At 44.6% G+C, this 16,330-nt stretch overlaps 1 protein-coding gene across 1 annotated transcript in view; it reads left to right on the top strand.

Moving 5' to 3' along the window:
* The window catches only part of LOC123768038 (uncharacterized), a 98,219-nt gene that overhangs the window by 60,354 nt on the left and 21,535 nt on the right, over positions 1-16,330 (top strand). Inside the window, exons 5-7 of the mRNA XM_069306785.1 lie at positions 11,353-11,499; positions 11,890-12,018; positions 13,692-13,879. Coding sequence (XP_069162886.1) covers positions 11,353-11,499; positions 11,890-12,018; positions 13,692-13,879 — 464 coding nt within the window. The remainder of the gene's footprint in view (positions 1-11,352; positions 11,500-11,889; positions 12,019-13,691; positions 13,880-16,330) is intronic.

Below are 16,330 nucleotides of genomic sequence, written 5' to 3'. Positions count from 1 at the left end.
GGATAAGAATGTCTAAGAATATTGTTAAGTTCCTTTCTAATATGACGGCTTAGTATACTGAAATTTGATATAATGATTACTTTTAGGGAATTTAACGATAGGTAAAAAAAAGTAGCATTTGAGAATTTCCAAAACCTTCTTTAAAATACTTTGCTTGGGAAAGCATTTGACTCAAAGACATCCTGAACAAAAATTGAAAGCTGTATTTGATAAAGTTGAAATTGTATTCAACTTAAATAGTTTAGAATAAGATCTCAGATGATGTAAACCTCGTCCCATGATTGTAGGTTTACCGCACACTGAAGTATACAATTGACAACCCCAATGTTAGAATTAATGAATCAAAATGTACTATTTTTTAATTTTACCCAATTTTCGTAAGTGAAAGTCGAATTTAAATGCTTAATTTAAATACGAAACAAACTTATCCACATGCGAGCATATATATATATATTATATATATAATATATATTTAGGGATAAGAATCATAAACATAACGACGATAAAACTTAGGCCCTTAATTCAGTGGTACAAGTATCTCTCCAAGTACAAGTTGTCTTGCCTATATATTGAGATCATTGGAACTGACAGTCCCCAAGTGGGCATCTGAAGGCATAGACGACTTTCCTCTCCTTGAAAACGTTTCATTTGGTGTCTGGAGAGTTCTTCGTGAACTCAAGCTGATCAAGCTGGCGGTCTCCTTGGCCCTGTAATAGACAGTCAGCTTAATCTTAAGATTACTGTACATGCATAACATTTGGAATGGAAGGGAACTCTCAGAAGAAAGCGCCAAGCAATTACAATTATATAGTACTTAGAAGAGGTCAGGAAAAGGATTTGGGATGGGACGGGAGGAAGGAATGGTGCCTAACCACTTGTGGACGGTCGGGGATTGAACGCCGACCTGCATGAAGCGACACTGTCGCTCTACCGTCCAGCCCAAGTGGTTAGTGTTCCAATATTACAAAACATGAAATATTTGTTGAAGGGTTCAGATAATCCATTTTGGAACGTTCGACCAATAGTTGCTATAAGTATCATCCTTTTTTTACAACGAGGAACTACTAAGTCTGTTTTGGGATGTTTTAATCTAGAGACCAAAAACAGCCCATTATATATATTATATATATAATATATATAATATATATTATATATATAATATATATAATATATATTATATATATAATATATATAATATATATTATATATATAATATATATAATATATATTATATATATAATATATATAATACATATATTATATAATACATATATTATATATATAATATATATATAAAATCCCATCATACACACGACGTCACCACAACGTTGGAACAACCCTTATTTCGTTGTTTGAGCTTAATAGCGTTGCGGTTACGTTGTTGGGACTCTGCTTTGTCCGAGTGTGTGAGTGTGTTTGATGAGGTTTAGACCCGCTTGTTGATCCGGGTGGCAACGACAGGCCACCTTTGTCTTACCTCTGGTGAGTAGACGCTCCATGGGTCTGTTCAGGCAGTGGTCCTTAGTGCCCCCCCCCCCCCTTGGACCTCTGGAGGGGGGGTCTTGGTCTCGCTGTCCGGGGACAAGAGAGAGAGAGAGGGAGAGAGAGGAAGAGGGAGACCGAGGAGAGAGAGAGAAAGGGGGCGGCACACCGGGAGAGTATGTCGAGAAAATCACTAATCAGCTGCATGTCAGTACCAGCTGTGTACCAGCCATGCCAACACCACGCCCACACCACGCCCACATCACGCCCACACCTCCAGCAACACTACTCCCGCGCCTCCTGCCCACACTACTCCCACACGTTACGTAGTGTTATCGAGCTCCTGTCAGACAATGGTATTAGACGGTGGACCAACTTCTCTGTCAGTCTAAGATCTTATTTACCTGTTCATTCAATGGGAAGAATGAAAGTATTGATGAGTATTTTTCCCGACTTTCTGAGCTAGTGATATACAGCTCACTACTGGTGTAGATGTGGGCAGGAGGCAGCGCCCTCTTCTATGCTTTAATGAATTGAATTTCAACACTGAAGTGCATCTGCTCGCTTATGTATGCTGCTCCAAACAGCACAAGAATATCCCCGGGATTGTGAGCTGATATTTGCACCAAAAAATAAAACGTGAAATGTCACCGATTTAATTATTCCCTCAATGCATCGTGTTGAAATTTAATAAACACAAAGCGGTAGTCAAATGAAGGTCTGTTAGCGTCAAATGTCATAAGATGAAGAAAGAAAACATTCTGTGTTTGAGATAAATCTGACATTCTGCATTTAGCAAATTGCAAGAAAATTATGCTTTTTCTAACAGGAAAAAAACCCGACTGCACTTGACGCTTTTTTCACTGCATTTATTGAAATTTCCGGTGAAAACAGCGTTGAAAATCGGCAGCTGGAATGTTTATTATACACCAATGATCTCGCAGAGCTCCAATGAAAAATATGAACAAATAACTAAAATAAAGTCATAAAAAATAGCAGTTATATATATAATATAATTTATATATATATATATATATATATATATATATATATATATATATATATATATATATATATATATATATATATGTCGTACCTAGTAGCCAGAACGCACTTCTCGGCCTACTATTCAAGGCCCGATTTGCCTAATAAGCCAAGTTTTCCTGAATTAATATATTTTCTCTAATTTTTTTCTTATGAACTGATAAAACTACCCATTTCATTATGTATGAGGTAATTTTTTTTTATTGGAGTTAAAATTAACATAGATATATGACCGAACTTAACCAACCCTACCTAACCTAACCTAACCTATCTTTATAGGTTAGGTTAGGTTTGGTAGCAGAAAAAGTTAGGTTAGGTTAGGTTAGGTAGGTTAGGTAGTCGAAAAACAATTAATTCATGAAAACTTGGCTTATTAGGCAAATCGGGCCTTGCATAGTAGGCTGAGAAGTGCGTTCTGGCTACTAGGTACGACATATATATATATATATATATATATATATATATATATATATATATATATATATATATATATATATATATATATATATATATATATAATCACAAAAGTTGCTTAAAACAAGCTAACATTTTTTTCTTGGGATTTAGAGGCAGTAGTGAACCAAGTATAGACTTAATATAAGTAGGTATTTACCAGATGAACATTTAGATGAACAGGTATTTAGTATGTGTGTGCTTGGGCCTCGCACAACATGGGGATCAGGGGTTCGAGTCTCCTAAAGAGCCCCGGTGAATGGGATATTTAGTAGATGGTTGGTCACCCTACTGTGTGTGTGAATGTGTAAACACATTCCACCATCCCCTGACCCCCATCCAGGGATGTTGAGGCTTGGTGGAGATGCTCTCCTTCTCGTGCCTCAGCATCCATCTTAAGAGATGTCTTGCTTTGTTTCTTTAGCAGAAAAGATTTCTTGTAAGTGCAAGCATGTTGGTTCTTGAAGTGGTGATACATCTCTTATTGTCATGGGGTTTACAATGTCGTGGTGTCACCCACTGTCAATGGGTTTACAGTGTCATAATATCGCCCACTAACATGGAGTTACATTGTCATAATGTCACTGACCTCCATAAATGAGGAGGTCAATGGTCGTCTTAGTTTTATAGTATATGAGGATTCTGACGTCCTTATTATAAACAGCCCGAAGCCGACTGAGAACTCTTTACAGCAGTCGAACGTGGTATACATATACACCTGCCCCCCCCCCACGAAGGATAAACGTGGTATACATGTATACATACCCCCACGAAGGATGAACGTGGTATACATGTACACCTGCATCCCCACGAAGGATGTAACCTTCAATCTAAGAACATACGTATGACGTCCACCAAGCTGACGAGGCGTTTGACCTGTCATCTTCGATCAACTGCCGCTAAAAATCACATGAGAGCCTATTACTTCACCCTAACAAGAGAAATGTTGAATAAAAACATTTTCATATTAGACAAAACCCAAGATTTAAGATTATATATCCTTGAAACCCTTTCACATAAGTCGAACAACCCACCATAAATACCCAAACAACGGAACTATTCGCTCTACCCACCGCGAGAGTGAGAGCGTTCTACCCACCGCGAGAGTGAGAGCGCTCTACCCACCGCGAGAGTGAGAGCGCTCTACCCACCGCGAGAGTGAGAGCGCTCTACCCACCGCGAGAGTGAGAGCGCTCTACCCACCGCGAGAGTGAGAGCGCTCTACCCACCGCGAGAGTGAGAGCGCTCTACCCACCGCGAGAGTGAGAGCGCTCTACCCACCGCGAGAGTGAGAGCGCTCTACCCACCGCGAGAGTGAGAGCGCTCTACCCACCGCGAGAGTGAGAGCGCTCTACCCACCGCGAGAGTGAGAGCGCTCTCACTCACTAACATCACTGCCAAAAACGCCATACCAACAACCACCGATTAATGTTGTTGTTTTTAGATTCAGCTGCTCAGAACAAAAAGTTCCAAGTAGCACGGGCTATGGTGAGCCCGTAAGTAGAGGCTTTACCAGTAACAATATCTGATACTAGAGATCTGGGGATGGATAGGGGGGGGTCTTCATGGTGGATTTCAGCCTCAGAGGGCTGGCTGAACCAGTTATGGAGCTGGTGGGTTAGTGTAGACCTCCAGGTCTTCCGTTTTTCCTTTGGCTGAGTCGTGCTGTCGTTGGAGTTTGGTGAGGTGGCTTCCATGAGGTGGTCTTGTACTGAGTAGGTGTCGTATTTGTGGTGCGGCGGTAGAGCTCCTACTATATCCTCTATTTACTTTCCTATTTCCGAGGAAAACTACTCCTTTTCCTCGTCCGAAGAGTCCGTAACAATCGTAGTTGGTGATTTTGTCTTTGGCCTTGCAGCCTAAGGTAGACTCAGGCGTCGTGGATTAGTGGAAGAAGTTATTTCAGGAGCGTTGGTGATGCTGTTAGTATTTGTAGACAGCACGTCGGCTAGCGCGGCTGGTGAGATGGTGATGGTAGGAGTGTTGGGAGATGGAGAGAGAAATGCCTCTTGTTTGTGCCCCCGGGTCTTGGGTGGTTCTGGAGTCTGTGTTGAGATCGACCTTGTGGTTGTCCTGGTGATACTTTCCGCTAATGTAGGCAGTGAGACTTGTGTCCGGAGCCATGATTGGGTCCAGGCTATTGGCTAGGAATAGCGCGTCGAGTTCCTTGACAAATCGTTGATTTTCTGGTCAGGCAAGCCTCTCCGCTAGTCGAATAAGACCAGAGATAATGCCTGTACGTGATGAAAGGGACTGTGAGGGTGCTGGGCCACACTGGGGACCACCTTAGGTCCCCAGCGTGGAGTCCGGATGGCCTATGGGGAGGAGCGACTGTTTGGTAGGACTGGGAAGTCTTCTGATATGTTGGTGGGAGCTGAGATGCTGGGTTTGGTGCCGGTGGCTCCGGCAGCGGAAGAAGAGGGTTTGGCTTCATTGGATTCAGCTTGGATCCTAATGATTTCGTGTCTGCGAGGGCAGCGGTGGGAAATTGCAGGGTGATCGCTGCTGCAGAGCAGGCAACAATGGGCTTTAGACTTCAGATGGAGAAATGATGGTCTTGGACACAAAGGCCAAGACCAAAGGGCAAAGACCAAAGGCTTCTGGACAAGGTGCTGACACTTGTTGGTGGGATGGGAGTAGTCGTAGCACTACAAGCACTGTTGGAGCTCGTGAAATCGTTCCTTCGTCACCTGTAAGGGTGGAAGTTTGATGCCGAAGCAGTGGAGACCATGGCTGGCAGCCAAGTTGGCCGCGGATAAGGTGGTGAAGGATATCTTCATGGTGGGGCGCTTGTCGTCGTCTTCGGTATCGTTGCTGCAGATTATAACATCGAATACCCCCCCCCCCCCAGGTTCGGGTTTTCTCCCTCGATGTTGGTAATGATCTTCGTTTGTTCTCGGTCCGCGATCCAGCGCCTGGTCCCCTCTGATAAAGCCTGTTCGGTCGGCGGTGTTCTGACGTGGGAAGAGAGGACAGAGGTGGTGTACTTGGCGAAGAGTGCGATCGAATTTTTGGAGTGTTTACCCAGTGAGTGATTTGGAGTGTTTTGAGTTATTTGTTTTAGGAGTGAGTGGAGTGATCTCCACGCACACGAGTAATAGAGCACAATATTCTTCCCTTCTTGACCAACTTCAATGGGGGTAGTGCCCGCGCCTTCTTTTAGGATCTTCAAGACGTCGCTTTTTGGTGGAAGCTTGGCCGTCCACGGGGCGAGTCCTGACTTTAGGCGTTTGTGGCGCATTGTCGTTGTTAAAACCCCCTCAGCGGGTCGCAGTGGCGATGGATGTCTTGTGAAGTTACTCAGACTTGCTGGTGTGGTCCTGTACCAGAATCATTGCCTGATTAATCTTTATGTATTAAATGGCATAAGAGGTAAGAGGCATGGACCCTTGCCTCTTACCTTTTTTACCCTTACTCACCTTATTGTATGTACCTGATCTCCCAGCAGTATAATTCAGATATGGTCTCTCCTGTCTCTTTTTTTTTATGGGCTTGTGAAGATTAAGCCTCTTGGGTGGCTTAATCTTCATCAATTAAATCAATCCTGTCTCTTACGGACTCTCTTACGGGCTCACTGTAGCCCGTGCTACATGGAATTTTTTTTCAGAGTAGCTGAATCTCAAACAGGAACAACTCCTGTCTCCTCACTTGAGAATGAACCTTGTAGGTTCGAAACGTGTCAATTTATAATAAATGTCAGTTACATTTTACAAATAATTTGTATTCTCTTAGTGAACCACGAACAAATATGACATTTGGAGAAATCCTCTTCCAGTTAAACCAAGATGCAAGAACACTAGTCAAAGGGATAGAAGCCCTAAACAAGATAACATTAAACATGGAATATGCAGTCATATTCAATGAAACGTGTCTAAATGTGTATTTAGTAATACACATTCCCTGCTGTGTATTAGTAAGACGAGTAACCATCTGCAAAATATCAGTTTAGCACAGGTCGAGGACCTGGTTGAGGTCACCCACACTACCTGACCTCTGTCTACCTGACCTCTCTATCCACCTGACCTCTGCACAACATGTGAATATCAACACGTGTGACCTTTCAACTATGAGAGCAAGAGAGAGCCTGACGGACAATACAATTTCCTGACTACACTCCTATTCACTGAATTAAATACACCATTTATGGTGTTGTATTGTGAGAGCTGATCTGAAATCTTGTGTGTGTAATATCTGAATCCTTTTCATACGATAAAATGAGTACGCAGATCTACAATGTCCTTTCAGTAACAGCCAAAAAATCCAAGATATTTTTATCCAAGATTAAACATTCAATTCAACACGTTTCATCGGAGGCTCCTATCAGATATAATAATATTAATTATAGACTTTTCGGGTAAAAAATATTCATTAAAAAGTTGATCTGGCAAATCTGATTTGATATTGTGCCATTTTTATAATTTAAATGCAATTAAATATAATTTAAATTTAATTAAATTTAAATGGTCACAGGTGGGTAAATTTTGCTTTTTTAACAGCAAAATAACGCATAATTGAGAACATTTCAGATAAGATGCTGTTGTAGGGTAACAAGACCCCATTAGACGTTTCATTAAGTGAGATATACCACGGAGGAATCCTTCCTGGGTTATACTTATAATCCTTATAATCCTTCACAATTATACAGAGTACGAGAGCCAAATAACTTAAGACGTGAGATAAGAAAAGTCAAGATAATTTTCAGGAAAAGGTGCTGACAAAGTATTCCTGCATAGTACTTGGAAGGGATACGAGACAGACTAAGAGCTGGGATATGAAGACGGAAGTGCAGTGACGCCAATCAATTGAACCATCAAGAATCGAACGCAAACTCTGCAAACGGCCAGGCTGTTGTTTAACCGACCAATATAAGTCAATAGTCCTTATTAAAGGAAGAATTTCAAAGTTCAAAGCAGCTGGCCGACCCCTCACAGTGTCCAAGAGAGAACTGGATAAGCACCTCCAAAGGATACCTGATCAACCAGGCTGTGACTCATACGTCAGGCTGCGAGCAGTCGCGTCCAACAGCCTGGTTGATCAGTCCGGCAACCAGGAGGCCTGGTCGACGACCGGGCCGCGGGGACGCTAAGCCCCGGAAGCACCTCAAGGTAACCTCAAGGTAAGGTAGCTGACCATAATGAAGAATTTTGTAGAGAGACTCCTATGAGCAGCGTGCCCACCCTCCATAATATTATACATGTTCACATATAAAGAATTAATATAAAAATAAACTACTCGCAAAAAGTCAGATTGATGAGCTGACCTTTCAACACACAGTTGAAGAACATAGTCATCAACTGAAGAACAGTAAAACCTTCCGCCCTTCCTTCTGTATACCAGCACAAAGACCTCGGCTCAGTCATGGTACTAATTTTAGGTGAAATGTCGAGAGCAGGCAAATATATTGATAGAGTACCAATGCAGATGATACAGCGTATAAAGATGAGGAACCATTGTACCTTCTGGGCCTTTTTCTGGTATTATCTTTGTATCAGAGTGATGCAAAACTTTACCGCTATATTTAATATATATATTATATATAAAAATATATTTACATAATATTCGCTGATCTATTATATGCAGATGACATTAATTCATCAGTAAACAAACAATAAAATTGTTATTAGTAAAATAAACATTAACATTACGTCATCAGGAAAATAAAGATTAACATAGTCATAAATGATGTTTAACGATGCATACTGAGATCTTCGATCATAAACTTCATGATGTCTGAGCTCTACATTACTCAAACATCTGCTACATCAAGGCTAGCCAAGATCAACCGAATTCATCAATGTAAACAATACTTATTCCTCATATTCATCAAGAATACAGCTGACTTATTCATAACCAACACGTGTGTAAACAAAGCTGGAGCAACATTTCTAAAGTCATAACATACAGGTTATCTCATTTAAAACAAAACATGTATTAAGTTGTGATTATAAAATCAAATATAGACGAATCGGTTCATTATTGCGTAAACATGGAACAGAGAGTTGTACAATTATTACACAACAAAATACAGCATTACATTACAGATTGTAAAAAAAAAAATACTCTTGACAATCAGATATGTTTCTGCAATGCAAATAAATATTTACGTTCAAAATGCTCTACATAGAGTTGTTCAACATAATAATTCTTCCGAGCAATATCTTGAGATTATCTTGAGATGATTTCGGGGCTTTAGTGTCCCCGCGGCCCGGTCCTCGACCAGGCCTCCACCCCCAGGAAGCAGCCCGTGACAGCTGACTAACTCTTGAGGATATCTTGAGGTTATCTTGAGATGATTTCGGGGCTTTAGTGTCCCCGCGGCCCGGTCCTCGACCATGCCTCCACCCCCAGGAAGCAGCCCGTGACAGCTGACTAACACCCAGGTACCTATTTTACTGCTAGGTAACAGGGGCATAGGGTGAAAGAAACTCTGTCCATTGTTTCTCGCCGGCGCCTGGGATCGAACCCAGGACCACAGGATCACAAGTCCAGCGTGCTGTCTGCTCGGCCGACCGGCTCCTAGAGTACCAATATCAGCACGTATAACAGTCATATTGATTTATCGTTTAAAGTGCAAGAAATCTGAACGGCGGGAGTCAAGGCTTTGCAAGAAGATGGAAAAGTGTTTGATCAGTTTAGGGTCTGCAATCCTTAAGAACTAAATTAGTGGGAAGAAGAAAACACTTACAGCTTTAAGGCCTTTGAGAGGGCGACTGGCCTAATGTGAGGCAGGAGAAGCAAGGGGCGAGCCAGGGCGAGGCAGGGCGAGGCAGGGCGAGGCAAGGGCGAGGCGGGAGAAGCAAGGGCGAGGCAGGGCGAGGTGGGAGAAGCAAGGGGCGAGGCGGGAGAAGCAAGGGGCGAGGCAGGGCGAGGCAGGGCGAGGGAGGGCGAGGCAGGGCGAGGCGGGAGAAGCAAAGGCGAGGCAGGGCGAGGCGGGAGAAGCAAAGGCGAGGCAGGGCGAGGCAGGGCGAGGCAGGGCGAGGCGGGAGAAGCAAGGGGCGAGGCAGGGCGAGGCAGGGCGAGGCAGGGCGAGGCAGGGCGAGGCAGGGCGAGGCAGGGCGAGGCAGGGCGAGGCAAGCGCCCCTCATACCACTGACCTGTGAATGTTTTCTCTTCACTCATTTTATCTCTTTTTTTTTCTTTAACAGGGCAATTATATTTATTACGGAAGCATTAAGTAGTGGAGTTTAAAGAATTTGGTCTACACCTGGCTACATGAGGTGTAGTCTACATGGGCGTAGACTACATGGGGTGTAGTCTACATGGGCGTAGATCACATGGGGTGTAGGCCACATGGGTGTAGATTACATGGGTGTAGACTACATGGGGTGTAGACTACATGGGGTGTAGGCCACATGGGTGTAGGCCACATGGGTGTAGACTAAACGGGTGTAGAGTAAACGGGTGTAGACTAAACATGAAGACTAAAAGTGTGTTAACTACACAGGTGACTACAAGGGTACACAGGTGACTACAAGGGTACACAGGTGACTACAAGGGTACACAGGTGACTACAAGGGTACACAGGTGACTACAAGGGTACACAGGTGACTACAAGGGTACACAGGTGACTACAAGGGTACACAGGTGACTACAAGGGTACATATAAAACACCATCTTTTTTCCAGAAGGATTTCACAATTGCGTTTAATACTTGATTTGAAAATCATTTTTGTTCTCGACAATTTAAAACATATCACACTGACGCGCTCACCCTGACACTCCCTGACACACCCCTGACACACCCTGACACACCCCTGACACTCCCTGACACTCCCTGACACACCCCTGACACTCCCTGACACTCCCTGACACTCCCTGACACACCCCTGACACTCCCTGACACTCCCTGACACTCCCTGACACACCCCTGACACTCCCTGACACTCCCTAACACTCCCTGACACACCCTGACACTCCCTGACACACCCCTGACACACCCCTGACACACCCCTGACACTCCCTGACACACCCTGACACACCCCTGACACTCCCTGACACACCCCTGACACTCCCTGACACTCCCTGACACACCCCTGACACTCCCTGACACACCCCTGACACTCCCAGACACAATCTGACACTCCCTGACACTCCCTGACACTCCCTGACACTCCCTGACACTCCCAGACACAATCTGACACTCCCTGACACTCCCTGACACACCCCTGACACTCCTAGACACAATCTGACACTCCCTGACACACCCCTGACACTCCCTGACACACCCTGACACACCCTTCAAACAGACAGGTAGACGGACAGACTCGGACACTGAAGGGGGTACTCCCCCTTGTGTATATACAAGCAGTGATAGTGACTAAGATGATGACAATAGCATGAATACGTCATGACTGATGTTTGCATTGTCGACAGTGCCTCCCAAGATCCTGGATTCGAACACGAGCAGCGACACGGAGGTGGAGGAGGGCAGCCGAGCCGCCCTAAGGTGTGGGGCCAGCGGCAAGCCGGAGCCTTCCTACAGATGGCGCCGGGAGGACTCTTCTCTCATCCAAGGCTCAGGTAAGACAGGTGGGTGATCGTGGTGGGAGCCGGCCTTGAGGTGGGTAGGGAGGTGGGTGGGGAGGTGGGTAGGGAGGTGGGTAGGTAGGTGGTGTACTATACTATAAAAATCAAACTGTACCATTTATAGGCCTAGTATAGCACATATATGCATGATATTAGGCTTAGGATAGCGTGAATTAGATCCAGGATTGCTAGGATAGGTTACCTTAGGATTTGTAGTTACATATCGATTTTCTAAAATGCAATTTGGGCTAATTCAGCCATAGCAAATGGTTATATTACTGTGTGTGTTTGAAGGGTAGTCCAACACATCAAATTGTAAGTCAGATGGGGGTACAGTGGCCAGGAATGTTCATTGATATATTTCTTCATTTTCTGGCGTTTAAGAGTTGATGGTGGTGGGGAGTGAGCTTGTCATACCCCACACGCTGAAGGAACACGCTGGAGCCTACCTCTGTATAGCCAGCAATGGGGTCCTGCCTTCGGTCAGCAAGAGGATTCTCCTCTCTGTCAGGTGTAAGTCTTCCTCGATACTTGGAGCACTTTTTGTTGGAAAGTCAAATCGTGTTGTGTGTGTCTTGAAATGTAAGATATGTTTGTTTCTAAACTGGTTTCTTTGTCTAGACTTGCTAGATATGTCTGTCTCTTAACTGTTCTTTGTCTAGACTGGCTCCAGGTTCGACTGTCAATATCAGATTGACACACGCAATATTAATATCATTTTTTTCCACGGGGGTAACCATATTCGGGTTCTAAACCAATTATCATGAAGAACAAAGATTTATAACACAAATATGAATATATTTAGAATGTGATGAGTAGCCAAGATATATACTTACGGAATGTGGAATTAATTTGAAGCTCTTGAGTGCATCTGCTGGGCAGCACACGACGGAAGCGTTATTAGGTGGTCGAGACAGCTATTGTGGGTTGCATCCTGTGACAATGGGAACCGAACCAAAGGAATATTCATGTGTGGTGTTTATCTAGATAAAGTCCCATACTTGCACCACTACTCTGCTCAAAGTTACATTGACTGACTTTACAAGCAGCTGCGGTATTGAAGAGTGTGGGAAGTAGCAGTTAAGGTAAAGTAGTTAAAGAGGTTCCTGCCCACCATAGTGTAAAGCCTAGCCGTCCCTAATACCCAAGCTGCCCACCACGGTGTAAAGCCTACCCGTCCCTAATACCCAAGCTGCCCACCACGGTGTAAAGCCTACCCGTCCCTAATACCCAAGCTGCCCACCACGGTGTAAAGCCTACCCGTCCCTAATACCCAAGCTGCCCACCACGGTGTAAAGCCTACCCGTCCCTAATACCCAAGCTGCCCACCACGGTGTAAAGCCTACCCGTCCCTAATACCCAAGCTGCCCACCACGGTGTAAAGCCTACCCGTCCCTAATACCCAAGCTGCCCACCACGGTGTAAAGCCTACCCGTCCCTAATACCCAAGCTGCCCACCACGGTGTAAAGCCTACCCGTCCCTAATACCCAAGCTGCCCACCACGGTGTAAAGCCTACCCGTCCCTAATACCCAAGCTGCCCACCACGGTGTAAAGCCTACCCGTCCCTAATACCCAAGCTGCCCACCACGGTGTAAAGCCTACCCGTCCCTAATACCCAAGCTGCCCACCACGGTGTAAAGCCTAGCCGTCCCTAATACCCACAAGAGCACAGGGAGGTAAGACGCCAATATCAGGGCCTTATATAAAGCTCACTCTCTCCTCTGAGAGTGAGTGCGGCTCACAGCTATATAGCTCCTAATGCACTCACACAAGAGCGGAAATCAGAGGACACGAGACATCCCTCGTCTCTCTTAATCCTTTTATCATGCCTAGAGTCAGATGGAGGGGGGATTTCGGACCCTGCGGTAGGGAGTTACAAGCCCTACGGAGAGGGTGTGTGTGGGTTCACCCCTATGAAGGGATGTTCAGATCATGAGGAGTGGGTGTGAGGAAGGTATTTAGGCCCTGCGGATAAGGTGTTGGGGGGTGTTAAGGACCTACGGAATGGTTGTGGTGTTAAATCCCTATGGAAGGGATGTGAAGGGAGAGGTGTTTAGAGCGTGTGTAGATCCCCTTAACGTACATCAGACATACGTCCAAACATGCAACTTTCTCTCAATTTAAACTAAAAGACAATTGTTCCTTCAGACGACTAACATGGCGTCTCCGTCCAACCTATTCCAGTCCGGCCGACGATCCAGGGATGGGAGGACGAGGTGTGGTCTACCCTGGGGTCCTCGGTCAACCTATCCTGCGTGGTCGACGCCTATCCCGAGCCCTCCATGGTGTGGCTCAGAGACTCTGGCCACCCTGTCACCAGCCACCGGTATCTCTACCACCACTACCACCACCACCACCACACTGGCCACCAGGTGAGTGGTTCTCCTACCTTAGCTGCTGATTGGATCAGCTTTGGGCTCTGTGGATCAGCTGTGGGCTCTGTGGATCGGCTGTGGGCTCTGTGGATCAGCTGTGGGCTCTGTGGATCAGCTGTGGGCTCTGTGGATCAGCTGTGGGGTCTGGGGATCAGCTGTGGGCTCTGGGGATCAGCTTTGGGCTCTGGGGATCAGCTGTGGGCTCTGTGGATCAGCTGTGGGCTCTGTGGATCAGCTGTGGGCTCTGTGGATCAGCTGTGGGGTCTGAGGATCAGCTGTGGGCTCTGGGGATCAGCTGTGGGCTCTGTGGATCAGCTGTGGGCTCTGTGGATCAGCTATGGGCTCTGAGGATCAGCTATGGGCTCTGAGGATCAGCTGTGGGCTCAGAGGATCAGCTGTGGGATCAGAGGATCAGTTCTGAGTCTGTTAGTTTATGATTATCGTAATCTTATGAACAACCACACACCTTGTGAACAACCACACACCTTGTGAACAACCACACACCGTGCGAACAACCACACACCGTGTGAACAACCACACACCGTGTGAACAACCACACACCGTGTGAACAACCACACACCGTGTGAACAACCACACACCGTGTGAACAACCACACACCGTGTGAACAACCACACACCGTGTGAACAACCACACACCGTGTGAACAACCACACACCTTGTGAACAACCACACACCTTGTGAACAACCACACACCTTGTGAACAACCACACACCGTGTGAACAACCACACACCGTGTGAACAACCACACACCTTGTGAACAACCACACACCGTGTGAACAACCACACACCGTGTGAACAACCACACACCGTGTGAACAACCACACACCGTGTGAACAACCACACACCGTGTGAACAACCACACACCGTGTGAACAACCACACACCGTGTGAACAACCACACACCGTGTGAACAACCACACACCTTGTGAACAACCACACACCGTGTGAACAACCACACACCTTGTGAACAACCACACACCTTGTGAACAACCACACACCTTGTGAACAACCACACACCGTGTGAACAACCACACACCGTGTGAACAACCACACACCTTGTGAACAACCACACACCGTGTGAACAACCACACACCTTGTGAACAACCACACACCTTGTGAACAACCACACACCGTGTGAACAACCACACACCGTGTGAACAACCACACACCGTGTGAACAACCACACACCGTGTGAACAACCACACACCGTGTGAACAACCACACACCGTGTGAACAACCACACACCGTGTGAACAACCACATCCTCACTAGTGTGTCGCTCAATAAATCTAAAAAAAAAAATATTCCACTCAGGAAAATTAATTTACATTGCCAAACCACCTCCGGCGCCATATGACGAGAGCTCTATTCCATTCTTCATATATAATATATATATATATATATATATATATATATATATATATATATATATATATATATATATAATGTATGTACATAAAACATGTGTACATGTATATTCAAATGTATGAATTATTCTCGCTTAAAGTAGTCAGGGGTGCGCTAAGCCAGGAGGGCAGAGCGATTAGACTGGTACCAGTTGAGTAGTTAAGCCTACATTATCGCTAATGATGGCTCTAAGCCTCTTCCTTGTGAGGTATTGACTAACAGCATATAACTCTCGCTTGCATCATGTAACACACGCTAACAACATATAACACACGCTAACAACATATATAACACTCGCTTGCATCATATAACACACGCTAACAACATATAACACACGCTAACAACATATAACACACGCTAACAACATACATAACACTCGCTTGCATCATATAACACACGCTAACAACATATAACACACGCTAACAACATATATATGTTGTTAGCGTGTGTTATATGTTGTTAGCGTGTGTTATATGATGCAAGCGAGTGTTATATATGTTGTTAGCGTGTGTTATAACACTCGCTTGCATCATATAACACACGCTAACAACATATAACACACGCTAACAACATATATAACACTCGCTTGCATCATATAACAGACTCGCTAACAACATGTATAACACTCGCTAATGACATGTATAACACTCGCTAATGACATATATAACACTCGCTAATGACATATATAACACTCGCTAATGACATATATAACACTCGCTAATGACATATATAACACTCGCTAATGACATATATAACACTCGCTAATAACATATATAACACTCGCTAATAACATATATAACACTCGCTAATAACATATATAACACTCGCTAATAACATATATAACACTCGCTAATAACATATATAACACTCGCTAATAACATATATAACACTCGCTAATAACATATATAACACTCGCTAATAGCATATATAATACTCGCTAACAACATATATAATACTCGCTAATAGCATATATAATACTCGCTAACAACATATATAACACTCGCTAACAACATATATAACACT

The sequence above is a fragment of the Procambarus clarkii genome, chromosome 58, assembly GCF_040958095.1.
Source record: "Procambarus clarkii isolate CNS0578487 chromosome 58, FALCON_Pclarkii_2.0, whole genome shotgun sequence".
NCBI classification, from domain to species: domain Eukaryota; kingdom Metazoa; phylum Arthropoda; class Malacostraca; order Decapoda; family Cambaridae; genus Procambarus; species Procambarus clarkii.
The sequence above is the reverse complement of the archived record's forward strand: the minus strand, read 5'-3'. Positions and strand labels throughout refer to the sequence as shown.